Genomic DNA, 27707 nt, shown 5'->3' with positions numbered 1-27707 from the left:
AATATTGAAATTCCATTTACTTCTACAAGGATGATGCACAAAAAAGACACATACCAAATCGATACACCCATTAGTGTGACACATGCTAAAAATCCTCAAACTTGCTAAACTTTAGGTAATATGATTTAAATTCTTATGGATGCATTCGTACCTATACATCTACACTAAACTAAGAGCGAGGTGGTTTCTAGTATAATTTTGATGTTTAATACATTTAAAATAGGCTTCTAAATCAAAAAGATATTTATCTGGAATATAGACTCATATGTTCATGGATTTTTCAAAACCTTTCTTCAAATAATAGAATATGATATTTCGCAATGATTTACATGGTGGTAATAGAATATATTGCCACGGAAATTTGACGTTGTGACATATCATATGGCAACTAAATTTCTTTCGTGGAAATAAACTATATTGCAACAGAACCATTTTCGGTGGCAATAATTAGTTTTGCAATAGAAACTATTACGTGGGGACTGTTTCTATGGCATCACATCTTTTAAGTTTTCATGTTATATCAAGACTATTTTGGCATGTAAATAGACTAGCAGTTATTAGTGCCAGAGCATTGTATTCAAAATGTACATATTACCTTTGAACTATTAAATAAAATAGGAGCCATAAATTTGACATTAGAATTTATACACATGCAAAATTGTAAATCTGAGACGTGTACATAATGTTTCTTGAATTTTGTGTTTTCATGCAGAGGAGGCGGATGGAGCTGCTCAAAGAGCAGAAACAGAGAATGTCGAATGAAATACATGGAGCAGTTCTGCAAGCACAAGCTGTGGGGTATGTTATCTGTCTAGGTCGCACACTAGATGCCTGACGAAATTCTTTAATCTCGCTCTTACTCGCAGCATGATTTTCTCTGTTATGATTACATGGGACCAAATAATTGGTACTATTGGCACCGATAGCAGCTTTGTTGTGCATGATGTGGCTGCGCCAGTGGCTACTACTTGCAAGTCATTACTAAGTTGTAGATGCTACTTTGTTGTGAGCAGCAGTAGTAGCAATAGTAGGTTCATGTTGGGTCCGGCAAAACTCATTTCTGCTAGGCAAAACTCATATCTGCCAGCCTCACATTCTAAAAGATAATTTCAATGCGCAAGTGGTTATCAATTTAAGAGATTTTCTGTGAGCACCTCTTATGTCTGAAACTGATAGCATCTTGGAGAATTTTCTATAACCGATTGACAGTTTTGAGGAGTAACAGTAGCAACAGCCAGCAGTTGTTCTATTCTAAGTTTCTAACTTCTAAACTAGGTTATGGGAATACTCATATTTGTGCGTAGATCTTAGACCTAATGCTTGTATCTTTTATTTCTAAAACTAAATAGCATCTTGGGGATTGTGTCTATTTTACCATTGTTGTCCTTGGAGCAATATATCTTTTTGCAGTGTCACAAAATAGTTTGATCACAACATGTTGCCAATAAAATGACAGCTTCATGGCAGGTCGATTAGGTTGCTACATGAAGCATGGCAAGAAAAATGACAACATATGGTGCTGTAATCGCACTGTGTATTGAATGGAATTACCGGCAAGCGTGTATTATTCATCTTGTGAGAACCAGAAGCTTTTCATTACCTTCTAGATGCCACCTTGTTAATATTCAGATTGAAGTCAATATCTTTGCTCCATATGCTTCTTTTTTCCAACGAAAAAATGGCCTGTACTATTTTAAATTAGCCTGATTTTTCCCATATGCTTGGTTCTAATAGCTGTGCCAATTGACTTATGATAGCTGTGCAGGAAGGCTCTTCCAATTGGATTAATTCATGATGTGTTTGCAATGTAGGAAGGAAGATGGATAGCTAGATGAACTGTGTTGCTTCAGTTATGCTTCTCTAAAAATTCAATATGGTGTGTTTGTGCAGCTTGTCAAATATTGGTCTATGGCTGATTGCCGATTGCCATGGTCGCACCAATGCTTTGCTGTTGCTATCCAGACCCAGATAGCAACATACTTCCAGCCTCTGGTCAGTTATTTGAAGCATCGAGAATCATGAGATTTCCATGTCTAAGATGCCAAAGTAGAAATTGTAGAAATTGAATTTTTTGTAAAATCTATTTCTAAACATTTTTGTCTTCTAATGGTTCCCGGATTGGTTAATTGGTTAAAGGATACGACCAATTTTTGCAGTGTTTCAGGTTAGAAAGGGATTGCTCAAGGATGATATGCCTCATCAAAAGTTTGCACTTTACCACCGTTGGCTCCATGTTGTGAGCGTCAGTTAAAACATGCTGCAGATGTACAAATGTACAATGTTCAGGTTGACCCAGAATCCAGTTTAGTCATAGCTGAATGAAATTTGAGCCTACAATTGCTACAATACTATATTTCCTTTTTTAGTTCATAAAGAAATAGCACTTTGATATAATAATGAGGCTAGCAAGCTTGTTTTCGTTAACTCTTCTGATTGTTTTGCCCGTAGCAATACACATGCACGTAGATAAAATGTAAAAAGCTTTTGGATAGAGGAACTTTTGTTTTCCCAGTATATTCTTCATTTTTCTTCTTCTATAAATTCATAAGAGCAGTAGGGCTTGCGGCTTAATGTCTTTGAGTAACAGCGTTAGGGCTTGCGGCTTAATGTCTTTGAGTAATAGCGTTAGTATTGATGTTTTGCATGACATGTAACACAAATTCTAATGTAGCCTAGCGGTTAGATGGCTTCCTTTATACCGTTGCAGCCGTGGTTTGATTCCTGTTAGCCTCATATTGGCTAGCTATTTTTTTTCTACTTTTGGTTAGTACATGAAATATCTAAAGTATCCCAGTTCTCGGCCCACCAATTTGTGGCAGCCTAACATGTCGGCCAGACATGTGCAAGGTCCAAACTCGACCACTAGCATGCTGGTCTAAGATCATAACAAAGAGAGTACAGTATATGACATGTGGGACCCACTTGTGAGTGATCCACCATAATAGATGGACCCATGTTGCTAGAGGCCACAATACCATTTACAAAAAATCTGAGAAAAAAATTAGAATGAAAATTTTTGTGATGTTTGCCAACTATTCTCTTGTAACAATTTATTTTTCATCACAAAATAGTATTGATTTAGTTTATAACTTTTTTCATCACAATGGTGGCAATACCACCTATCTATCGCATCTAAATTTCAATTGTTGCAATGGCCTCTGTGGCAATAGGCCAAAAATCTAGTAGTTGAGGTAGCATTGTGGTGAGGTGCTCGAGTCCAAACTCTGGAGACCCTAGTTCGATTCCCTCATTGCGCATCTTTTAATTTTTCCATTAAGTAAAACTCGCAACCATTTTTCAACTCGTGGCGACAACACCAATCTATTGCAACAAATTTCTTGTTATTGCCATGGGCTATGTGACAACGTAACAAATTCATTGCAATATTGCTTCCTACTTGCAACATTACGTATTTCGTGGCAATAACCCTTACATATTGCAGTGCAAAAAAAACTTTATAACAACGCAAAAAAAAACGTGGCAATTTGTTCAGCAACTCGCAACCATTTTCAACTCGTTACGACAACACCGACCTATTGCAACAGATTTTCCGTTGTTGCCTTGGGCTATGTGGCAACGTGATAAATTCGTTGCAAAAATGTCAAAGCCTTGCAACATTGCGTATTTCGTGGCAATAATCCGTCTATATTGCAACAAAAACAATTAATTATTGCAACGAAAAATACACGTGGCAATATCGCCTACCTATTGCAACGGATTTTCAAATGGTGGCAATAACGCCTACCGGTTGCAACGAAAACTCAAAATCGTTCCAATAACCCCTACGTGTTGCAACTAAATTTACGTTGATGGGATGATGGCCGTGGCAATAGCCCTAAAATCCAGTAGTGAGAGGTTGTAAAGGATAAAAAGCTGAACAATTCTGCTATAAAAAGCCTGACTTCTAGCATAGCATCATTATTTTTCCTAGCAATTGAACACGCTTTCAAAACATGATCTCCATTATAATCCTTGACCTTCCCATCTGTCTTCCTATATCGGTGACAGTAGCAGCAAGAGCATCACTAAGGTCCTTCACTGTAGCATTTTGACCATGAAGAATATCATCAGGTACTTTAGCTGTACCCCATGGAATGCTATGTATAATTTTCAACACTTCTGCTGTTATCACACGAGGACTGTTTGGGTCAAAACCAACACAATAACATCTTCATCATTGTACTTCGCAACCCTGCAATGAGAAGGTATCCATACGACCAGACTTTTAGAACACAGGCTGGTCAAGGAGATGCTAAGACAAGGACCAAACCCAAGCTGTTTTATCACAGTGATTGCTCTTTGTGATAGTTCTCTACTTAATTTTCTTTTTTTATTTTTAACCCTTTTTTTTCTTTATTTTTAAAAATAACCTCACCCGGGTTTAATTTGCGCGGCGTGACCCTTTTGGCCGCGCCAGACCACCTGGCGCGGCAGGAACATGCTGCCGCGCCGCATGCACTGGCGCGGCGGCCCCTGCCACGCTGGCGCGGCGGCCCCTGCCACGCTGGCGCGGCGAGTCGCGGCACCAGGTGGGCGCTGACGTGGGCGGGGCGTTCGCCGCGCCAGCCCGCCTGGCGCGGCAGGGCTCACTAGATCGACGCGCCGGCTCCCTTCCTCCTCCCTCCCTCCTTTCTTCCTCCTCCAGAAACGCCCGAGCCCGAGCTTGCAGCGCCGCCCCCCGCCGCCCCACCCCCAAATCCACCCAAAATCCGGCGTTTTCGGTGGGGGAAAGTAGTGGAAATCGATCCCTGCTTCGTGTGGAAGGTATTCCCCTACTTATTCTCGTGTTTTACCGTTGCATTTGGTAGATCGGAGGATGTTTAGGTGACTTAGGGTTAGGTTAGTGATTTGAAATTTCAATGAAATGCAATGGTGTTTGTGTTAGATGATACGTAGTTCATACGCAATGAGTCTCTGCCCGCGATATTGACGTGTAGAACTTGTCGATTTAAGGATATATTCATTGAATCGTATAGTGCAATGTATATGTGTATTTTTTGTTTGCAATTTGTCCAATATATGTAATGTGTGTAGTTGATATGTCGAATATGTGCAATGTGTAGTGTATATGACATGGTGAAATGTTTGTATTTTGTCGATGGATCGTTTAGTTCGATTTTTTGATGGTGGTGTTGTGAAACAAAATGGTGAGTTAGAGAATATGAATGAGTCAATTGAATTCTTCGATGGTCCTCCAAGTTTTAGTGATTTAGTTGACCGTGTAATGACGAAGTATGGATGTAGAGTGGATGAGATCAGTTTGAGAGGTCGTTTTGATTGTGGGAAAGCTAGAGCTCATTATATTCTCATGAAGTTAGCATCCGATGCGAATTGGAAGCACTATAAGGATGTTGTGCACGAAGCTAATGTTGCATGTTTGGAGGTTATAGTCAAAATTGTTCGTATGCCTGGCCCAAATGTTGTCATGAGGGAGGAAGTGGCGGTAGTGAACCATAATGGTACCCAGGAGTCAGAAATGTTGCATCACGTGTTAGGTGAAACAGAACGTGATTTTGACTTGGCTATTGCCAATGATGATTTTCCCAATAACATTTTTGAGAGGGATGAAGCAAATATAGATGTTGATAATTTCTCTATGGGTTCCGAAGATTGTGAATTGGAGGAAGATGGGGTAGTAGGTGTGGAGGTAGAGGAGCAATCACTATTTGAGAGTGGTGGGCATGAATATGAGAACGTCGGGGTAGAAAATGAAGAGGATGGACCGCAATTTGACACCGCAACCGTACATGATGTAGAAGGCATTCGTCGTATGGACGATTGTTTTTCTTACACCCAGTATGAGTTGCGGTTGTTAAAAGAACGTGATGTCGAACTGCCATCCGTTCCCAATGATAAGGACATAAGTATGGTTCACAAAGCAATATGTGAATCTAGTATGGTGAATGCCGAAGGGACGTCCATTGGTGAGAGTCCAGTGATTAAGAAGGGCATGAAGTTCAATAGTCTTGAGGAGCTGAAGTTTTTCTTGGCTGACTACGCGGTGAGGTCACATAGACCTTTTAACGTAGTTCACTCTGACAAGAACTTAAGATACAATGTGATGTGCAAGCAAGGATGCCATTGGCGTGTATGGTCTCGGCTAATATCAAGCACCGGACAATGGAGAATTTCAAATGTTGTGCAACCGCATACTTGTCGGTCGTCACAGCCGAAGCGAGAGCATGTACAGTGCACAGCAAAGTACCTTGGACGGCGTATCCTAGGCATTATCCGTAAAGACAGCGAGACATCGGTGCCATCACTCGTGGAGTCCATCTTCATCTTTAGTGGGTACCGTGTGAAGTATTCGAAGGCTTGGCGGGCAAAGCAACACGCTGTTGCCCTGCTTTGGGGCGACTAGAAGGAGTCGTATGGCATGGTTCCTAGGGTACTCTCAGCTATAACCTACTACAATCCCGGAGTTAAATGGTGCATCGACTCATGTGGCATGATGCTTCCTGACAATGGAGTGTTGAAGCATATACTGCAAAGGGTATTTTGGTGCTTCCCTCAATGTAGTGAGGCATTTCAACATTGCCGTCCTGTGATACTTGTGGACGGTACATTCTTGACTGGCAAGTACAAGGGTACATTAATGATGGCAGTTGCTGTAGATCCAGAACAACAGCTTGTGCCTCTTGCTTTTGCCTTGGTCGAGAGTGAGAATAATGAGAGTTGGTCATGGTTTATGAAACTTGTTCGGGTACATGTTCTTGGACCTTCACGGATAGTGTGAATGATATCAGATAGGCATCATGGGCTTCTAAATTGTGCGAAGGACCACATTGATGGTTTTCCACCGCTTGTGCATAGGTGGTGCAGAGGCACTTTGCTGCCAACATGTCGCGTCGGCAGAAGAGCAATCGTGTAATTGGAAAATTGAAATTATTATGCAAGGTTCATACAGAGAGAGAATTTTGTGAGAAGTTAGAAGATTTAGTGAAGGACTTGAACGACGACGCAAAAGAATGGTTGAAGGGTGAAATGGAGGACAAGGATAAATGGGCGCAGGCTTTCGATGAGGGAGGGATGCGCTGGGGTATTATGACCACGAACTTCTCGGAATCACTCAACGGAGTTTTCAAAGGCATCCGAAGTAGGCCCGTCGCTGGAATTATTGAATACACATTCGAAAAATGCAACGCCTACTTTGTGAACCGATGGCGAAAGGCACGTGAAATGTTAGATCAAGGCTATAGAATTGGGCAAGTTGCAGATAATTATTTATCAGAGGATGAGCTTAGATCCGTGCACCACTTAGCAGAACCGTACGGGCCAGAAAGGATGGTGTATTCTATAAGAAGTTACGGTACGACTAACATTGGGGGTGAGAGTCATGGAGGCTGACACTAGAGAGTGGATCTGCACGAAGTTTCGTGCACCTGCAATGTTCCTCAATTGTTGCACCTTCCATGTTCACACTTCATTACAGCTTGCAAGGCAAGAGGTCTTAACTATGAAAGCCCCATGTACATGTCACCGTTGTACTCTAGGGAGCACACCATCAAAATATGGGAATCAAGCTTTCAACCTTACCTAGATCCGTCACAATGGCCGGCATATGAAGGGGTAGGGTACGTGCCTAACCCCAGTTTAATGAGGAATAAAGTAGGAAGGAGGCAGAAGAAGTGTTTCACAGGCGACATGGACGTGTCGGAAGGGAGGCTTTCTGCAGATTATGATACTGGTGATTTTGATATTGACAAGTCGGAAAATCGTTGCTCCAAGTGCCATAAGATCATTAGGAATTGCACGTGCCGTAATAGAAAATCTAAAGGCACTAAATCTAGAGCGAGCAGTAATAGGCCGCGTACTTCGAACAATAGGGTATGCGCGTTGCTTGTATTTTGCATAGCTATCATTCTATCTTTTATATAGTACTAAATTATCATAGTTACCGTACTTATCATATAATGAAGTTTTTTACTAACGATCATTTTTGTTGTTTCTTTAGGATGGCGGCCCCGGGGTACCCTCTTCTTGAGGCTGCTTACGACTTGCACCACCGTGCCCACCACGTCGCGGACCTAAATGAGGTATAACAATGGTTGCTAATTTTTGCTGATGAATGTATACCTTAGGATGAGAATTGCAAGATTTTCGTATGAAATGTTCTTATAAATTAAGGATGTGCCTATCGTTACTATTCGCTTGTGTACAGTGTAAACAATTTCATACTGCAAATGTCATTTGTATCATATTTGTGTTACTTACCACTTTAGAAGCCCGTTATTCACAATTGGTTTGACTTCTCATTTTGTAATAATCTTATAATGTTTTGCAGAATTTGACACCACTCAGGGCTAGGGTGCACTCACCACTTAGGTGGGATGAGCGGTACGCCCAGTACCTGCAGAGAGCAGGTTTCTTGGATATCGCTGTTCAGGTCGTGGGGGGTCTCCCTCCAATGGACAGACCACTGTTGACCGCTATGGTCGACAGGTGGCGTCCGGAGACTCACACGTTCCACATGCCCTTCGGAGAAATGACCATCACAATGCAGGATGCGGCTATGATACTCGGCCTTCCACTGGATGGGCAGCCAGTGACAGGTATTATACAAAATGAGAATTGGCGTGATATGGTCGAGATGCATATTGGGATTAGGCCGCCAGAGCCAAAGGGCGGAGATAGCTCGAAGAAGACGTCCGGTGTCAGCTCGGCATGGTTGAGGGAGCACTTCGAGGTGTGTCCTCCGGGAGCAAATGACGAGGTCGTGCAGCGCTATGCTCGAGTGTGGCTATGGCACTTTGTCAGTACATTCCTCCTTCCAGATGCAGCTGGGAACACAGTATCGTGGACGGTTCTCCCCATTCTAGGTCAGGTTTGGGAAAACATAGCCACTTACAGTTGGGGCTCAGCGGCTCTTGCCTGGCTGTACAGACAGTTATGTGAGGCTTGCCGGCGCACAGCGAGAGATTCCAATGTTGGAGGGTGCACTTATATGCTCCAGATTTGGATTTGGGAGCGAATGCCCGTGGGTCGACCTTCCCGCCTCCGTGTCGATGTAAGTCACAACGGCTAATTCCTTTTTCTACGTTAATGTTCGAAAAACTATTGTATCATGTGACCAATTGGACTTACTTGCAATTTCAGCCATGGCATCGAGACGATGCTCTTCCCACGTTCTATCACGTGTGGAAGCATGTGCGGCCCGTTCGTGGCAATCCGGATAGGCGCTATAGGGCCTACACGAACGAGTTTGATGTTCTCACGCAGCACCAGGTAATTTGCTAACCATAGTTTTTTAAGCTAACTTGCGTATAATGGTAGATGAAATAAGTATTGCGTGAAAATGTTTGAAGGTGGAATGGAAACCGTATGACCGTGAGCAGCTTAGCCATATCGTCTTTTCACCGACGTGCTACAGAGACAGAGAGCTGTGGAGGTGCACGACCCCAATGATACTGTACTACGTGGTAGAGTTTCATATGCCGCATAGGGTGATGCGGCAGTTTGGGAGGATGCAACCGTGCACTCCTTTGAAATTATTGACTTCGCAGCAGCTGCACAGGTACGCAGGAATAAATAACTATTGGAGGCTATTCAATTAACGCAATTAACATGTTATACTAATACTTCACTAATTTCTGATGCAGTATCGACCGCAGAAAGCGGTACAAGGAGAATGATTGGAGGGTGAAGCATGACCAGTACCTCCTCCTGTGGCAGAACAAGCAAGGATGCGATCCTGAAGGTGGACCGTACTGGCGACCAAACAATGAGTACATAAGATGGTACTGTACTTCGACGAGAACCAAAGTGAAACCATCTTGGACTAATGTGCCCATTGAGGATGCACCGTCTGATGATGACGCTGACATAGCTGACGCGTACGACACGGTGACACGCCATGGGACACAGCCTGAGCGTGCACCTCTCCACGACTACATGGTAAGATTTCGGTTTGTAATTATAGTATCGTCACATTGATCACTTATGGAATGAAAACTCCTGCATGCAGGGACAGCAGCTTGCAAGGCTCTCAAACGAGGCGGGTGTGATTATGGAGCACGCTGTTGGGGAAGGTGATAGTCTGCTTCGTGCTTTTGCAGAGGTAGAAGCTCAAACTAATTTTCACTTATACTCGTACTATCTTTGTAACCATCAATAACATAGTCGTGAATATATGGCAGAGGGTTCGTAAAAGTTGCAGGCGAATGTCTATGAGGATGAACTGCATGACATCCTCAGATGCGCACGACGGGGGCAATGTCCAGGGTACTTCTTCAGGATCACGTCGGACTGCATTGGCGACTACCCCCAGGGCTGCAACACCGTCCACTGCAGCAGGTCCTAGCAGGAGATCGCGAGGTAAGGAACCCGCATCCTCTCAGGAAAGCGAGGACTCGGAAGGTGAGCAGTCTGAGGATGATGACCCTACGTATGGTGAGGAACTCGAGATTTCTCACGATGCTCCACCTGTGACTCAGACGCAGGGAGAGTCCAGCCAGGTATATTCACAAGTTTCTCCAAATTCAATTATACATTTTAATGTTCGCTCCCGAAGTGTCATACAAATTTTATGATTTGTGCCCAATTATTCCATAGGAACCTGCAACTCGTACCCGGTTGCCACGCCGGCGTCGTCGTTCCTGGGACCACACCGACGTTGGCAGCGCCAATGTGCTGCCCACGCATCCAAGGAGGGAGCGTCGCCCAAGAGATCCTTTTAGCCCTCTGGATGAGCGGCGGTCACGACACTGAACCTAGCATGTGCGCAATTATTCCATAAGTTGTTTGTTAGGTTTATTCATATCACGTTTGTAAAAGACTAAGTTGGTTGTTACGTTTTTTTATGTCCGTACAATGTTATATGTTTGCTCCATGATGTACTTGTAGTTCGTGTATTTTTTCGTAAACGTTTAGAACAAAAATACATTTCAGATTGTGCAGCGCGGTCCTGATGCCCCGCCCCACCCTCCTAGGCCGAAACCTATGGAAAGGTTACTAAAATTGACGCCCCATCCCCCCCGAAAACCTACTGACCTCCCGCCCGAAACCTACTGAAAGGTCGTTGCGTTTGGCGCGGCACCCGACTCCTGCCGCGCCAGGCGGCCTGGCACGGCACGAGCCCCCCCGACCGAAACCTACTGAAAGTTTGGTGCAGTTGGCGCGGCAACTGCCTCCTTCCACGCCAGGCCGGCTGGCGCGGCACCTTACTCCTGCCGCGCCAGGCCGCCTGGCGCGGCAAACCCCCCCCCCCCCCCCGACTGAAACCTACTGAAAGTTTGGTGCAGGTGGCGCGGCACCTCAATCCTGACGCGCCAGGCCGCCTGGCGCGGCAAGACCCCCCCCCGCCCGAAACCTACTGAAAGTTTGGTGCAGGTGGCGCGGCACCTCAGTCCTGATGCGCTAGGCCGCCTGGCGCGGCAAGGCCCCACACCATCCCTTGTGGCGGTTCGTTTCGTTTGCCGCGGGACGGCCCCCACCAACCGAACTTTCAGCGGCAAGCCCCCTCCCCTGCCACCAGCGCATTTCTGCTTCGCCAGGCGGAGAGGCGCAGCAAGCCCGTGGTTAGGATAGAGAATAATATGTATTAGTAGGCCCGGTAATTCTGGCTACATTTAACACAAGGCACATGGTACTGACAAGACGCCCACAAAGTGTTCTGCAATAGGATTAGATCAGACCGGTGCGCAATCATGGATAAGAATAACACACACGTGCATTACATGTTAGGGGTACGTATTTCCCCATTCGAACTTCGTCTTCTACTATTATTGCATCACAAATACCTTCAAGTACACCCGCTCTACCAGCGCTATGCCTTCCTCCTCTTCCACCGCCCACTCCTCCTCGTCCTCCATCCAAATCATCGATCTCATCGAAGCTACTACTATTTTTTTCACACTCTAGCGCTGACTACTAGCTCGGAGAGCAAACTTTGATGCGTTTGAACATAGTTCTCTCGGAAATGAAAATAGTTTTTGACAACTAGTTGTAGTTCCCAAAATAAACATAAACATAATTTTCTCATAAAAGAACATAGTTTTCACAGCTACAGAGAAACATGATCCAGCTACATCAACACGTTCATCTAGTCCGAGTCACCTTCATATAGTAACTCGTCGTCATCATCATCATCATCATCATCATCATCTCCGGCAACAACAACTCCCTTGCCTTTCTTATCGACATTAACCTTACCAACAGGTAAATCGGCAACAAGAGCCTTCATCGTCTCCATCTGTGCCTCTTCCGCTTTTTGTTGTAACTCTTCCATTTCAATCCTTCTCTTTCTTGCCCTAACTTGCTGCAAATATTGTTCCCATGAACCCTCAGGGTATTTCACATTCGGATCAACCACATAATCTAAGCGATCTCTTTCCTCCCTCAACCTTTGTTTCTCCAACTCCCTCTCCTCCTGCAACTTTCTCCTATTTTCTCTCTTCTCATTTTCAGTTAGAGGTCGTGGATACTTGGATCTATTTTACCTCCAATACTTAATAATATTTTCCCTTGCATAAAGTCCTTCAGGTTCCACTCCAGTCTCATGCACCATATCTTGATATATTTTCCCCCAAAGCAAGTCGTCGTCAGGATTAGGCACATCATACTCCTTCCTAATCTTTTCTTTAATTTCTTGTTGTTTCCTTGACTTCCATGGTTCCGATGTATTTCCCAACTTTAATAACAAATCATATCGACCACAAAAATCTTCCCAATCACATGTCCTTCCCTCCTGCAACAACAATTCAATATTCTTACAAATTTGAAACAAGTTCCAACCTTCATAACACATAAGAGACGAGTAGTTACTAACCCAGTAATCGCCATGTGCATTTCCACAGAACGAACCATATCCAAGTTCAGAAGGCACCACACCTTCTGTTGCCAATATACCACACTTGCATCTATCACTAGGAGAGGACACACATGGCCACGGTGCCTTTCCACTTTCGAACTCCTGCACTTGCTCCTCCGTTGGCCACATTGCCATTGGGCCGTATATGTACTCATTGAAATCACACAACGGCCACCCATCCTGCAAAAAAACCGTGACGTGAACTACTCATACGTAAAGTATCTACAAAACGCTGCTCCAACTTCCAAGCAATAACATCAAGTAAAAGTATGAACAATATACTGCAAAATTATAACTGCTAGCTAAACGACATACTAATATTCTCGTAATATACTTATATTAGTCTTTAGGGAGCATCGAAAGAATGGAGTAAACTTAGGTGGATCCCCTAAGTTAGGACGCATAAGCTTAGCAGGAACACCACACTTGCACATGGGAGGATCCCTCACACGCCTACAAGCAGCCTCCTGCTTCTCCTCTTCGGTCATCCTAGGTGGGTTTGGTGGAGGAGGAACCCAACGCCTAAACTGATGGTATGGTTTAAGCTCTGTGCTATGATATGGGAATAGGCGGATCCTAGGATCATATTTGTCAGGTCCATCGATCCACTGAAAGAAATCACAAGGTGCGGCAGGCATTGGATCAAAAGTCCACTTGCATACATAGAAGGCTCTTCCGGCTGTTTTTGGATGCCTTGATTGTTTCACCTCTGCTTGCGCGCCACATCTACAAAGAGGTACCGGAAGGGTAGGAGGTACGGGACTAGCACCATTGGACTCGCCCACATAACGCACATACCACCTACGCCGCTTGTATTCACAACCAAACGATGTCATCTCACCTGGACATCAAGTGCAACAAATTTAATACACAAATAAACTTTACACACGTAATCCATACGAGCTATATACATCATTTTGATAAAATGTAAACACTCGATCTACAAAATACAAACACTGAAACATATCAACTATAGCAACTATATTAAGGAATAAAAATATGAGACTAGATATAAAAAAATACATGTCCTGTAAACCACACAATTGGATGAATATATACCTAAATCGAAGCATTCAACAAGTTCTACACGTCAATATCGCGGGCAGAGACTCAATTGCGTATGAACTACGTATCATCTAACACAAAATACCATTGCATTTCATTCAAAATTCAAATCACTAACCTAACCCTAAGTCACCTAAACATCCTCTGATCTACCAAATGCAACGATAAAACACGAGAAAAAGTAGGGGAATACCTTCCACACGAACCAGGGATCGATTTCCACTACTTGTCCCCACCCAAATCGCTGGATTTTGGGTGGTTTTGGGGGTGGGGGGTGGGGGCCGGCGCAACAAGCTAAGGGCGCTGGTGTGTCTGGAGGAGGAAGAAAGGAGGGAGGGAGGAGGAAGGGAGCCGGCGCGCGGAATTAGTGGAGGTCCTGCCGCGCCAGGCGGGCTGGCGCGGCGAACGCCCGCCCACGTCAGCGCCCACCTGGAGCCGCGACTCGCCGCGCCAGCGTGGCAGGGGCCGCCGCGTCAGTGCATGCAGCGCGGTAGCGTGTTCCTGCCGCGTCAGGCGGTTTGGCGCGGCCAAAAGGGTTACGCCGCGCAAATTAAAGTCCGGTGAGGTTATTTTTAAAAATAAATAAAAAAGGGTTAAAAATAAAAAAACTTCTCTTCTTCCTCGGTCCGGTGGCGTAGCTACCCAGCTCGGGGACCTCCAGCCTCGCCGCTCGGGGAGCTCAACCCACCGGCCTCGGGTCTCGCCCCGTCGCTCGCGGTTTTCCACCTCGCGGCCTTGGGCCCTGGCCGTGATGCCCGGGGAGCTCGCCCCCACCAAGCTCGGGCACCAGACGCGCTGGATATGGTGCCCGCGGTGCTCCACCCCGCCGCCCTCGATCCACGCCACGCCGCCCGCGTGGGTGCCATGGACAACGCTACGTCAAGCCAACAAACATCCTCTTCTATTCAGGATGCTCCGGCGAAGCCACCGCCGCCCGAGGCAGCTGCGCCAAATGCGTCGATGCGGCCAGCCCTGTCGAGCGCATCGGACCTCCTGCCGACGGGCATCGTGCTGACGTTCCAGGCGCTGGCATCGTCCCGTCCTCAGGCCCCGCCGCACCGCCCGCGAAGGTCCACCGCCGTTGGAGCTTCTCCCCGCTCGGCCTTGCCTCATCCTGCGTCGCACCTCGAATCGCCTCGCACTGCGCGTGGGGATGGAACGAAACGGGTTGCGACGGGACGAAGTGGGATGGGGTCATCCCGCGTAACCTGAGGAATAATCCCGTATCAGATGTCCCCCAACTGAACACCCTCAAAAAAAATGCGGTCGTCCTGTCCTGTGGTCGGAACCAAACGTATCTTGGTGTAAAGTAAAGGATGAAATTACAAAGTTTAAAAAATAAAGAGCAAAACCGCAATTGTATTAAGGAAAAAAAATTAAAATCTAAGGAAAATGGAGCGAGAGAGATGGATTAGGCCGATTTTGACAGAAATAACGGGCTGGGCTTGCTGGCTTCCGTGATGGGGTGATGCGGTGCAAGTAAGAGGAGGACAAGATTTGATCATTAAACGATTTGTGAATTCGAAAATAGTCTTGGGGAACATAGAAAGAGAATTGAATACGTAAAGGGTCTTCATATTTGGGTTTGAACGGAAATAATTAAAGATTAGATTAAAGATCGATGATTTGAAAGATGGATATTAAGAATATAAAAATGAACGAAGTTATACGATTGACCGAGATAGTTTTAGCTCGTAGCAACATACCTACATATTTTCTATTTTTTTAAAGTAAAAAAATCTATCTAGATGTAGCAAGTATTTTTGCTTCCGGATGCATTCAGCTTTTCAATTCGAATTTGAATTCTTTTACCGTAGGCATCCATTTGATTGCGAGTTTTGTGAGGACGGTGTGTTCGCATTTCGATGCGAAAATCCAAAAGAAATGTGTACAACTCTGAAGATCAACAGGGAACCGCCCATGCAGTTCTTCACTTCTTTGAGCGATGTCCTAAATCCTAATTGACGGCCGGAGCCAATTTCTTTGCGATTGAATTCTTGAGATCAAGAAATAACATAGTTAAAACAACCAACATGCAGCGTAAGGTTCTGATTCGGAGCCGCCCACGCCTCCCGTGCCTTCGCTTTGCTCGTCTCACCGGGCCCCACCACAGCCACAAAAAGCCAAAACATTCTTCGCCCTTCGCCGTCGCCGCCGCCGTCGCTTTGCGTCCTCTTCCCGCGCGCTCCGAACCGGCGTACCTCGCCGCCGCCGAGGGAGATTCGCCTCCTCCCGGCGCGGGCCGGCGGTCTCGATTTGGGAGGAGGAAGGAGAAGCGGGGCGGCGGGCAAGATGAGGCTGCTGCGTGTCGCCACGTGCAACCTCAACCAGTGGGCGATGGACTTCGACACCAACCTCCGCAACGTCAAGGAGTCCATCGCCCGCGCCAAGGCCGCCGGCGCCGCCGTCCGCGTCGGCCCCGAGCTCGAGCTCACCGGCTACGGCTGCGAGGACCACTTCCTCGAGCAGGACACCACCGCGCACGCGTACGCCGTCAGCTCCTGCCTCCCCTCTCCTCTCGTCTTGTCTCGGCTCGACCCCATGGGTCATATGGATGCTACCGAGCTCCTCCTGATTACCGGCTTGCTGGAGGGAAATAGTCAGCACTACTATTTTCATTTGGACCCACAATAGCAATTCATGTGCTGGAACCTTAATCTTTCCGTGATTTGGGGAATCTACTAGTTACACTTTGGTAGGATCAGCTACTTCTACTGCACTCTGGTAGAATCACTTCTACTTCACTTAGGTCGATTCAGTTACTTCCACTTCATTTTGGTAGAATAGAATCAGCTTTGCTGTCAGAAAGTTTCAGGAAACATTAATTTGTTTAAGATCAGTCTTGTCTAGGAAAAATTGTTTCTACGCGCTAGCAAAGAACATGCAAAGAAAACTTAAATTGATATCTCAGAAACTGAATGTATGGCAGAGCAACCAAATGGCCCATGCTATTTAAGGTGTATTTTTCTGAATTCAAAGACATTAAACCATTCCTTTTAGCTTGATAGAAGTGATGAATATGTAGTGCTTATTTTTTAAGACACTATATTACTCCTGTTTTGAGTTTTAATGTCCGTATATTTATGCACCATTTGAAATGATATGCAGTTTTTTCCTCTTAACTACCGTGTATCAATCTGCAGATGGGAGTGCTTAAAGGACATTTTAACTGGGGACTATACAGACAACATCTTATGCAGCATAGGAATGCCAGTTATTTTCAATAGTGTACGGTATAATTGCCAGGTCTTCTGCCTAAATCGCAAGATAATCATGATTCGACCAAAGATGTCCCTTGCAAATGATGGAAATTATAGGGAATTTCGGTGGTTTTCTGCTTGGACATTTAAAGATGAGATTGTTGAGTTTCAACTCCCAATTGAAGTCTCAGAGGCTATATCCCAGGATACTGTACCTTTTGGTTATGGTTACATGCAGTTTTTAGATGTGTAAGTACAATGCTGCTTGGTTTCTACCTTTTGGATGTAATTTCAACTTACTACTTTTCTAGTGAACATGTAGAGAAGACCATTCGTTTGTTTCCACTGATTTAAAAGTCAATTTTGTCCTGTACATGGTGTCAAAGATATTCATTGAAACATTTTTTTTTCAAATTGATTTGTATATTGGAATGAAATTGGAAATTCTCACTTTCTATGTGCTTCATAAACTAGTGAATGTACATATTCTCTGTGATAATTTGTATGTTAAATGATGATAAAGCATTGCTTAAGTATCAGTTACTATTTGATCTATTTCACGTTTTTCTTAATTGTTACATCCAGATCTTTGGCTGCTGAAACCTGCGAAGAGCTCTTTACAGCAAATGCTCCTCGGATTGACTTAGCATTGAATGGTGTTGAGGTTTTCATGAATGCAAGTGGAAGCCACCATCAGCTGAGGAAGCTCAATCTTCGGATTGATTCCATAAGGAATGCAACCCAAACATGTGGTGGTGTTTACATGTATGCTAATCAGCAGGGATGTGATGGTGGCCGCCTTTATTATGGTATCTCAAAAATGGCTCTTGCTTTGTTAAAAAAAAGGCTCTTGTTTGGATTCTTGCAAATGTGTTTTTTATTACCTGATTTATGATACGATTCTCTTTTCTCATCTTAAGTGTTAAAACGTGTCAACCAATTTGTTATTATTTCCCATGCAACATTCATGTCTTTTTTTATTCTTTTACTTGACAAAAATGGCTGCTTACTACATTCACATGATATTATCCATTGCGCACCCAAAAATGAGAAGCGGAATGCCTTTCACTCCCTTTAATTTGTTGGAGGTTGTAGTACAGCAACTTATATGGAGGATACATAACATGGCAGTTTGGACCTGGTGGTTTTGGGTAGACCGTCAGAGGGCTGTTATAATCTGAATAGAATTTTTGAAAGTATTCTTTCTAGAAATAACTCATGTGCTTTTCTGTACCTCATAGATGCTGGTTGCTGGGTTAACAGATGGTTATCCTTGATCATGTATTACTGTGCACTGAAATTTAATTGTTCTTTTTTTTTTTGGAACTGAAGTGGCTTCTTATAGAGCTGTTTACAGAAGATTCACTAATTATGCGTATCCATTTTATGGCTTCTGAATGACATTCCTGATTTGGCCCTTTCTTCCTTAATTCTGCAATAGTATGTTATGTTGATCATATTCATTCAGGGAAATTGACAGTTTGTTCTAAATGTCCCCCACTAGATGGTTGCTGCTGCATTGCGGTAAATGGTGATTTGGTAGCCCAGGGATCTCAATTCTCATTAAAGGATGTTGAAGTGATGGATGCCCTGGTGGATCTTGATGCTGTAAGTTCTAAATCCTTTAGGTGATTTTTGTGTTAGCATAATCCTGTGAGTGCTTCCTGTTCCTTTCTTTCTCTACCTTTAGTTGTACAAAAAATCATTCTTTGGTTTTTGCCCCACCACACTTGATGAAAATTGTTGGCCATTCAAAAAATGTTGTCCATATTGCTCATGAGGTTGCCAGGAGCCCAGGATGGACAAATAATTTTTAGTGTGACATAGGGCCAGGGCGTTAAATTTTTTTTCCCAACAATCCAAGTAAGTGCCAAATTCTTTGGACCCTACCAAAAATTGGTAAGGTGGGTTGAGGCGAAAACGACGCATTCAGCTAGAAGTCAACCCAATTTTTCTATATCCACATCTGAATTCTGAAACACCTTTCCTTTCTTTTGTCCTGTCTGCATAGAAAGAATATTTGTTAAAATTTATCGCATTATTATGGGCGCATATTGAGTTCAGTTGTTATCTTGCCAACCTGGTATATCCATTCCCTGATTTTACTTATTCTTCACATCTATTCAGAAACTTCTTATTGAGTGTTTGCCTATTTACAGTTCTCCATTGTCCATTTTGATTCCACTTTACTACATCTCTGAAGCTTTACGCTTGGAGCTGTAAATTTCTAGTTACCTTGCTGCAGCTTTAATGCAAATATGAGTTGTATTAGGGCACAGCTAATCGTTCTTTTGTGCAACCAGGTATCGAGTTATCGAGCATCTGTTTCTAGTTTCAGGGAGCAAGCAAGCCACAGAACAAATGTACCTTATGTGAAGGTACCATATAAGCTTTGCCAATCATTTCGGAATGGAATGGTTCCAACAAGTCCAGTTCAGGTTAGTTGTCATTCCAATATCTGAGATTTTTCCTATGATACTTCGATATGGAATATTATTTGGTGATTGTTTTTTTTTACCAAATCTGAAAGGGACTCGGGCATTCTTTTAGTCCACTGTTAGAGTGTTTAGTATTGTGACTCTTAACAATAATAGACCATTCACCTGATTGTGTAGCTAACCGTACATCATATATAACAACTAATGTATTTTTAAAAGAATTTCACAGTAGAACCCCACTTGTTAATCACTTAATCTTGAATTGGACTAAGATAGGGGCCAATGCTTGGAGCCCATTTTATTGATGTCCTAATGCTTAGCCATTCTTGGGTTTGGAATTTCACAATCCTTGGTTAAATTTTCTGTGTAGTGCAGAACAAAAACGTACTGCAGAGCATCTTGGGCTTATTTTTTTAAAGTTCCTTCCTTCAAATATTGTAGCTACTGTCAACAGTCTGTTTGAACATCTCTGCTTTAGGCTGAGAAAAACATTACATAAAATCATTAGTATCTTCTCATTTTCGTTTTACTAAGTGCTCATAGATTAAATTCTTCCTTGTATCTCACTGGAGTCTGGACTCTGGACCCCTTGCAGTACACTGGTGTATCATTGTGAATGCTGTGCTGAAGGGTTTTAGGAGTAACCTTTTCTATCACATCTATTGTTGACTTTGCAGATTATGTATCACTGTCCTGAAGAGGAGATTGCTTTTGGACCTAGTTGTTGGTTATGGGATTATTTAAGGAGGAGTCAAGCATCAGGATTTTTGCTTCCACTTTCTGGTGGTGCGGATAGTTCATCTGTTGCAGCAATAGTCGGGTGCATGTGCCAGCTTGTCATAAAAGGTCAGATCTACTTGTCGCCATCCTTTTTCCCCTGTTTTAGCAGAAGATTCTTTGAGATGTCTTTGAAATGTAGTTTGCAGGAGAGCTGACGGGTGCCTAGATGCATAGTGTAACATTTAGGGATGTGAAAGCCAACTGACCATGAATCTGTAGATATTTGTGTTTTTCAACGCCGTTCAAGTAACACTATGGTTCGTGTCATGGCATAGGAAATTAAAGCGAAGTAGATCTTCTGACATCAAAATTAATACATCTCAAATGTCATGGAACTGCACGATGGTCAAATGAAAAGATACTGAAGCAATACATCAGCACTTGAGCTGCTATAACCTGAGTTTGTGAATTGGTCACATTTGATCCCTTCCTACTTGACTAGTTGTCAAATATCTCGTTGATTAGAGTTATTGAGCTAAGTTTCTTGTGCGCTAGTTCCTCTGTTAGAAGTGCGCTGAACATTGTGCTGCAATGAAGCCGCAGCTTTTCGGTTTTCTTCTCCTTTATCTATAGCAAAACTAGTAACAAACTAATGTCTGAAGTGGGCTGTAGATCATGGCCCTAATGGCTCCTAAAGAGGCCAGCTGACTGGGCATGCAACTAACCAACTGAAAAACATGCTAAAGACTTGGACTCTAACCAGTAAATGATAGACAACTCTCCTGCATATTCAAGAAAATTCCTCTTGATTACTCGATCCATACTTACTAGACTTCAAATTATATAGTTTGGTTACTCCTACCACCCTGAGAAGGTATTATCTAGTAACTATATGGTGGCTAAAGTAAATGTGCCTATGGGTTCCTGTCCTGGTTCTTTTTGTTCTTTTTTAATTGGTGACAACTAATAAATCGCCGTCACTACGTTAGAGATGTGAACTTTCTGCTAATGCCTTATCAGACAGAAATCCCGCTGATGACAACATTAGACAAAACTGTGGAGCATATGAAACCGTTACTCTGTGGTTAATAACCTTGGGTATATGGATGCATGCAGTTGGCCTAACTCACATTTTTAATTGTGATACATTCTCTCCACCTGCAGTTTGTGTTATGCTATGACATCTACAGTTTTTCTTGTGAGACCCTTGGCATTTTTTCGATTTATTTGGGTATACACCCTTTTTTCTCTTGAATGCGCAGAAGAGCTGTGTCATTCCATTAAGAAGAAGAGAAACAAAAGTAAAAAGAGAATGCACCCAAAACACCCACACAAAACTAACTTACAGGTGTGCCACTTTGGGTATACACCTTATTTTCATTGTGATCGCTTTGGCTGTCAATACTTTCATATCTTTAACAGTATTCTTATGGGATTCATTATGGTACCTATTTCCTCATTAATGATCAAATCTTGCAAAAAGAATTAAGAAATAATAATCATATCAACAAAATGCAGATATAGAGAAAGGAGATGAGCAAGTTAAGGCAGATGCTCTGCGGATTGGGCAGTATAAAGATGGGGAGATTCCCACAGACAGCAGAGAACTGGCTAAACGTCTATTTTACACTGTTTACATGGGAACTGAAAACAGGTGACTTTTGTTTTCTACTGACCTCGTTCTAATGTATGCCCTAACCTTTTGATGTGCATCAAATTATTCTTTTGCAAGTGGCTATGTTACAATGCTTATTTCTACTGCATGTGCTCTTAAACAATATTATAATTTTTATGAACAGCATGGTATTGGATCTGAGGGCATGAGTCCGTTTTATAACCTTGTATATGAATCAACATGAAAGTTCAAAAGTTAGGCATATTCTCCATAACTGCATGGGGAATTGGCAGCAGAGACATCAATGTATATTTGCACAAAATCCCTAGTTTCTTGGTATGGGAAAAAAACTTCAAAGCTGAAGTTACAAAATAAATGAGAGCTTCCATCCTTGTATTGGATTATGGCAAATATATTCATAGTTCTTTTCATTCTGTTTCAAACTCTGTGCATATGTTTCCTTTTTTAATTTAGTTTAAGCACACATGCACATTTTTAATTAAAAAATTGTATGCGGCACATTCATGGCAGTAGTTGAAGTTTGTAAATTTTTACTTCTGATGGAAGTGTTTTCATTTCTAATTGCTCACAGAACTGAACTTCTAATTATTTTAGACGGTAATTATGTGATGATTTTAAAGTAGATGAATTGACAGCATTAAACAGCAAATATCTGCTATTTATTCATTGTTCTTTAATTTATATTCTAGCTTATCCGTGGTAATGTAGAAACTTTGTTTGTTGAAGTTGTAAATTGTTAGTTTGCTTTATTCACATTGCTGTGTTCTGTACAGTTCTGAAGATACCAGATCACGTGCCAAAAGGCTAGCTGAGGAGATTGGTTCATTCCACTTTGACGTACCCATTGATAGTATAGTATCTGCCTTTCTTTCCTTGTTTGAAAGATTGACTGGGAAGCGACCACGCTACAAGGTATTTGTTCAGTGCGGGTGTGGCTAAAATTTACTAAGTAATTGCAGTGCAGCTCGGGAACATAGATATCTGGCTTGATGTTTATTCACCTTTTCATAGAATCTTAGTTTATGTCTAACAAAGATGAACTGAAATTTTGTTTAGTACCCCTTAATGGCTATGTCATGCAAGCTTCGACAATTAGTTAGGCTTAGGTGGCTTATTTGACTTTATCTTGTATGGATTCGGTTCTCTAGTCTCCACTGGTATTTTGGGCCTCTGGGGGGAAATGATTAGCCCTAACCTCAAGCCACAAGGAGTCACAGGCACAAGTTGCTAGTTGCCACCCCCTACATCTCAGGATCATTACACTTTTATACTGTACAATATCCGATAGCAATCATATCTAATCTATCCCCATAAGTTACCAGTCCTAGATCTAATATGCTTTAGAATATTCATATAATGGTATCACTACAAGGGGTTTCGGCGAATTGTAGTGGCCAAAAGTTCTCATTAGCAATAATAATGGATCTAAAGATTGGCGGTATCCAGCTGTTTGGCATCCGTTCTAGCGTTCAATGGTAAAAATATCAGACCAAAAGGTCCATTTGACTTCCAATTTTGAGCAAGTCCATTTTACTACCTGAAACCATTTTTGTTTGCTTCAGGTTGATGGGGGATCAAATACTGAGAATCTGGGATTGCAAAATATTCAAGCTCGAATCAGGATGGTTCTAGCCTTTATGATGGCTTCTCTTATGCCATGGGTCCACAACAAATCTGGGTTCTATCTTGTTCTGGGAAGCTCAAATGTTGATGAAGGGTTACGTGGTTATTTGACAAAGGTAAGCTGGCATACATTGTGCAACTTAGATGTGCTTTTAGATGTAAGGCTGCACAGAGAGCCAACAGATATGACATTCTCTTTATGAATTCTATGTCTGGGATGTCTTATTTGTTGATGTGTGGAAATGATAATAAGATTGTTCTTCCTTTACTAAGTATGACTGCAGCTCGGCTGATATAAACCCCATCGGCAGTGTTAGTAAGCAAGACCTGAGGGCTTTTTTACGGTGGGCAGCAATCCATCTTAAGTACTCTTCATTGGCTGAGGTTGAATCTGCACCACCTACTGCAGAGCTTGAGCCAATACGTGCAAACTACAATCAGGTACACATAAATACATATAAACTTGATCTCCAACATTTACATAGAAATCATCAGAAGCCATATTTGATATATCTGCTAGTTCTGTAGTGCAAAATTGTGTTTTTTTTAAAAAAAAAACTTAAGGCTTGCATGGTAGGGCTAATGCATGCTTGTTCACGCATAATGTTAAAAAACTTAAGTTCTCCTGATCTATTGTCAAGGATGAACCGGAGAGGGCTAAGGTTGAACAGAATGAGGCCTGTTGTAATATGGATACTAAAATTGATATTGCACTGTTTGCAATTGAGTCTGACTGTGTTCAAAAAGTGCTGAAAAAATGATGCATGTGCTGACTTAATTTGCAAAGCATTTTTGCTTGATATGGTAATGTTGACCTTGAAGATCAGTTGTATGCATTCGACAATTCTAGTTGTTCTAATCGATCTTCTTTGTTCGGGAGTAGCTGTTATTTTGATCATGTTTTTTTTGTTCGTATCAGCTACCTTGATTCCATATTAAGTGAAATGGCATTTTGCGAATACATGGACTGTGTCTTTGCTAGAAACTAGAAAGCTACAGAAACTTCCAGTGTCATATTACTTCTTGTATTGAGGTGCTCTTTATGCAGTTCCTTTGCTAGAAAGCTACAGAATCTTACCTTTGTCAAACTTCCAGTACCCTAGATTCTCTTTATGCAGTTCCTATAATATCTTACTATTGAGGTGCTCATTGATATTTCCCATGCCCTTGTGGCTAATGCATGTTTATGTGGACAATTCTAATGAATTTAAACATTAAAATATATAGAGTGCTCTCCTCCTGATAAAACTGCTAAGGAGTGACATACCTAATTAGCTATAGTATTTTCAATCCATTGGGTTAGAATACTCATTAATAGCTAGTTATCCCTTTTTCTTTGTCCATCTTTATTTCAATACCTGTAGACTGTAGCAGGACTAGTTCAGTTTAGTTCTTGTATCATCCTCATATCTCAGTTCTAAAAACTTGTCTGAACCAGCTACCAAGTTAGTATATCGTGTCAACTTGACTAATTTCCTTTTTGTCTATCTTGACTCTTCTCATTTGACCATAATTATATGTAACCAGTTGGATGAAGTGGACATGGGAATGACATATGAGGAGTTGTCAGTGTATGGCAGGTTAAGGAAAATTTTCCGATGTGGTCCTGTTTCAATGTTTCAGGTATGCATTTCAATATTTGAGGTCTTGTTCAGAAGTCAGAACACAGGGTTTTGCATAAGAAAACTTTAATTTTCACAAGAATCAGAGAAAATTCCTTTTGTCTCAAACAAGACTTGAATATTTTATTCCTTATTATCATGTCAAAGTTGCATTTTGCCTGTTGGCCCAAATGATCTCTTTCTCATTAACCACACATAGATAGCAGTTTTTTTTTTTTTGGGGGGGGTGGGGTGGGGAGGGGGTACATATAGAGATAAGGCAGGGGTAGGTAGCAGGGGTAATTTAGGAATAAGTAGCTACTACATAGATAGATAAGGTGCACATGCACCACCAACTACACGCAACACACATGACTTATGCTATCATTGCCATACACTGTGCACTTCGAATTTTTATATGCTGTCTGTTTGGCTGGCTTTATCAGAATATTGACAGGTATTATGTGGGATATCATTTTCATAGCTATTTTTTAAGCAAAGATATAAATTTATACATGTATAATGACTTGCCTGTTTGTAGGGGCTTCTATGTTGTGCAAAATCCATTTTATCTGTTACCCTAATGTTTATCACGACCAATTGTGCAAAATCCTTTTTGTCAGCAATTTTTGCCCTATATTTCTACCCCTCTCCAGTCACATGTAGGAGTACTAAATGATTGAAAACTGCTTTTGAAGCATGAAAAATAAGGCTTCTACCAATGTTAAGTTAATGCTTAGACTTAATTATTTGGAACCTAAACATTTTCTATAAACTTTTGTGGAATCAAATAGAGACAGTTCTATTCCCTTGGGAATATGAAACTTATCCCATGTAGCTTTAGATTAACTGTTGTCTTCTGCTTTGCCAAAAACTAAAAAAACATCGATTGTGTGTATGAATCTATATTTTGCAACCATCTTAAATTGAACTTTCAAATAATACATAATTGCTTTTGCAAATGTGTTTGAAGTTTGAACATTGGCCCCCTAAGTTATGGTGCTATACAAACTTCTGCAGAATCTGTGCCACAGTTGGTGTGGGAGATTATCTCCCTCTGAAGTGGCTGACAAAGTGAAGCACTTCTTCAAATACTATTCCATAAATCGGCATAAGATGACTGTTTTGACACCATCTTATCATGCTGAGGTATTGATCTATTACATTTTATTGGCGCAAGATGTTTTGTGCTGCTCTAACCCCTGTGCCACTTTTGCAGAGTTATTCACCAGAGGATAACAGGTTTGACCTTCGCCAATTTCTATACAACTCAAGGTGGCCCTACCAGTTTCGGAAGATCAATGAGCTCGCGCAAGAGATGGACAAAGATGGCAAATGGGAAACTCGTGCAGAAGGGCAGGCGACAGAACAGGGTGTGCAAGGAAGTGGAATGGGAGTTGTGGCGGCAGGAGCCGCCAATCCCAGTGTTGGGTTCTAAAGAGAACCTTACTAACACATGAAAGTTGGCTCCTCAAGGTAAAGCTTCAGCGATTCATTACTTCTCGTTGCAAATTTTGCTCTACCAGCATACCATTTCCGCACTAACTTTGAAGTATTAATGGATTTTTCATATTTGGTTTTTTCTTCCACAGAATAATGCACCTCCACCCAAGACGAGCTACTGATGTAAATTTGTCTGTTTGCTTCCCTTGTATTGCATTCTCTCTGCCAAGTATAAGAGAGCTGAAGTTGTTCTGGTAGCACAAATTGAGCCAATGATGCAAAATGTAGGCTCTGTAACACGGCGTGGCAACTAAAGTAAATGTGAAAATAAGATTAGAATCCTTTTACTAATCAAATTGTTCGACCTGAAGTGAACAGAAAAGAATATGACTGTAAGGATCAGCTAAAACTAAACTAACATTTCGTCCTTTGTGTAAGTGCCCTTTCTAATTGCAAAGTGTGTTTGGTGTTAACTCTGGCTTTTTTCGTGCTAGGCTCCCGCTCTTTTTTAGTTGAAAAATAAATTAAATAAATTGTTTGGACGGGCTCGGGTCGATCCGAATTTTTGTCGGATTTGGTTTTTGCTGACCATGCTCCAGTCTCATAGTCATCGTGGGCTGACCATGCTCTAGTCTCATAGTCATCGTGGGCGGGCCAAATCCTAGCGAGCTTAGGCCATGCTGGACAAAAATGCTTACGTATAGCTGCATGGGGTGAATTTTTTAGTTTCCCAATCTTTTTTAGTTGAAAAATAAATTAAATAAATTGTTTGAGCGGGCTCGGGCCAGTCGAGTTTGGTTTTCGCTAACCACGCTCCAGTCTCAGTCATTGTGCGCGGACCAAATCCTAGCGAGCTTAGGTCAGGCTGGGCCAAAAATGCTTACGTATAGCTTGCATGTGGCAAATTTTTTTATTTTAGTATTTTACAAAAATATATGGTCTAATAAAAAAAATTGCAAATTTATACCTTGTACTGCCATTTGAAATGGCGGAAGCAAGCTACCGCCAGTCAAACCGCGGTAACTTCCCTCCTCTGGGCAGTACATTTTCAAAACATTATAACTAATTTGTATGAACTTGGATAGAGATAAACTTTATATGAAAATTGTAGATCTCGATGAGATCTTCAACTTGTAGTTCAAACCTTTTTCATTTGATGTGATATTGATGCTC

The 27707-nt window shown here is 42.3% G+C and overlaps 1 protein-coding gene across 1 annotated transcript; it reads left to right on the top strand.

The window, feature by feature from the left end:
- The first annotated feature begins 15953 nt into the window (after window positions 1-15953).
- On the top strand, window positions 15954-27007 carry LOC117844754 (glutamine-dependent NAD(+) synthetase). Its single transcript, XM_034725536.2, has 14 exons — window positions 15954-16359; window positions 17017-17322; window positions 17659-17882; window positions 18578-18681; window positions 19377-19511; window positions 20189-20357; window positions 21750-21885; window positions 22641-22779; window positions 23430-23606; window positions 23764-23931; window positions 25018-25113; window positions 26112-26240; window positions 26311-26567; window positions 26684-27007. The coding sequence occupies exons 1-13, from the start codon at window positions 16166-16168 to the stop codon at window positions 26527-26529; spliced, it is 2196 nt and encodes a 731-aa protein (XP_034581427.1). The 5' UTR covers window positions 15954-16165; the 3' UTR covers window positions 26530-26567; window positions 26684-27007.
- The last annotated feature ends 700 nt before the right edge of the window (window positions 27008-27707 follow it).

The sequence above is a fragment of the Setaria viridis genome, chromosome 2, assembly GCF_005286985.2.
Source record: "Setaria viridis chromosome 2, Setaria_viridis_v4.0, whole genome shotgun sequence".
NCBI lineage: Eukaryota > Viridiplantae > Streptophyta > Magnoliopsida > Poales > Poaceae > Setaria > Setaria viridis.
Note: the sequence above shows the minus strand (reverse complement) of the source record. Positions and strands in the feature narration are given on the sequence as shown.

Coding starts and splice junctions, on each gene's coding strand:
- LOC117844754 (XM_034725536.2), top strand. CDS start 16,166: ATGAGGCTGCTGCGTGTCGCCACGTGCAACCTCAACCAGTGGGCGATG. Junction 16,360..17,016: donor CAGGACACCACCGCGCACGC/GTACGCCGTCAG, acceptor ATCAATCTGCAG/ATGGGAGTGCTTAAAGGACA. Junction 26,241..26,310: donor CACCATCTTATCATGCTGAG/GTATTGATCTAT, acceptor CCACTTTTGCAG/AGTTATTCACCAGAGGATAA.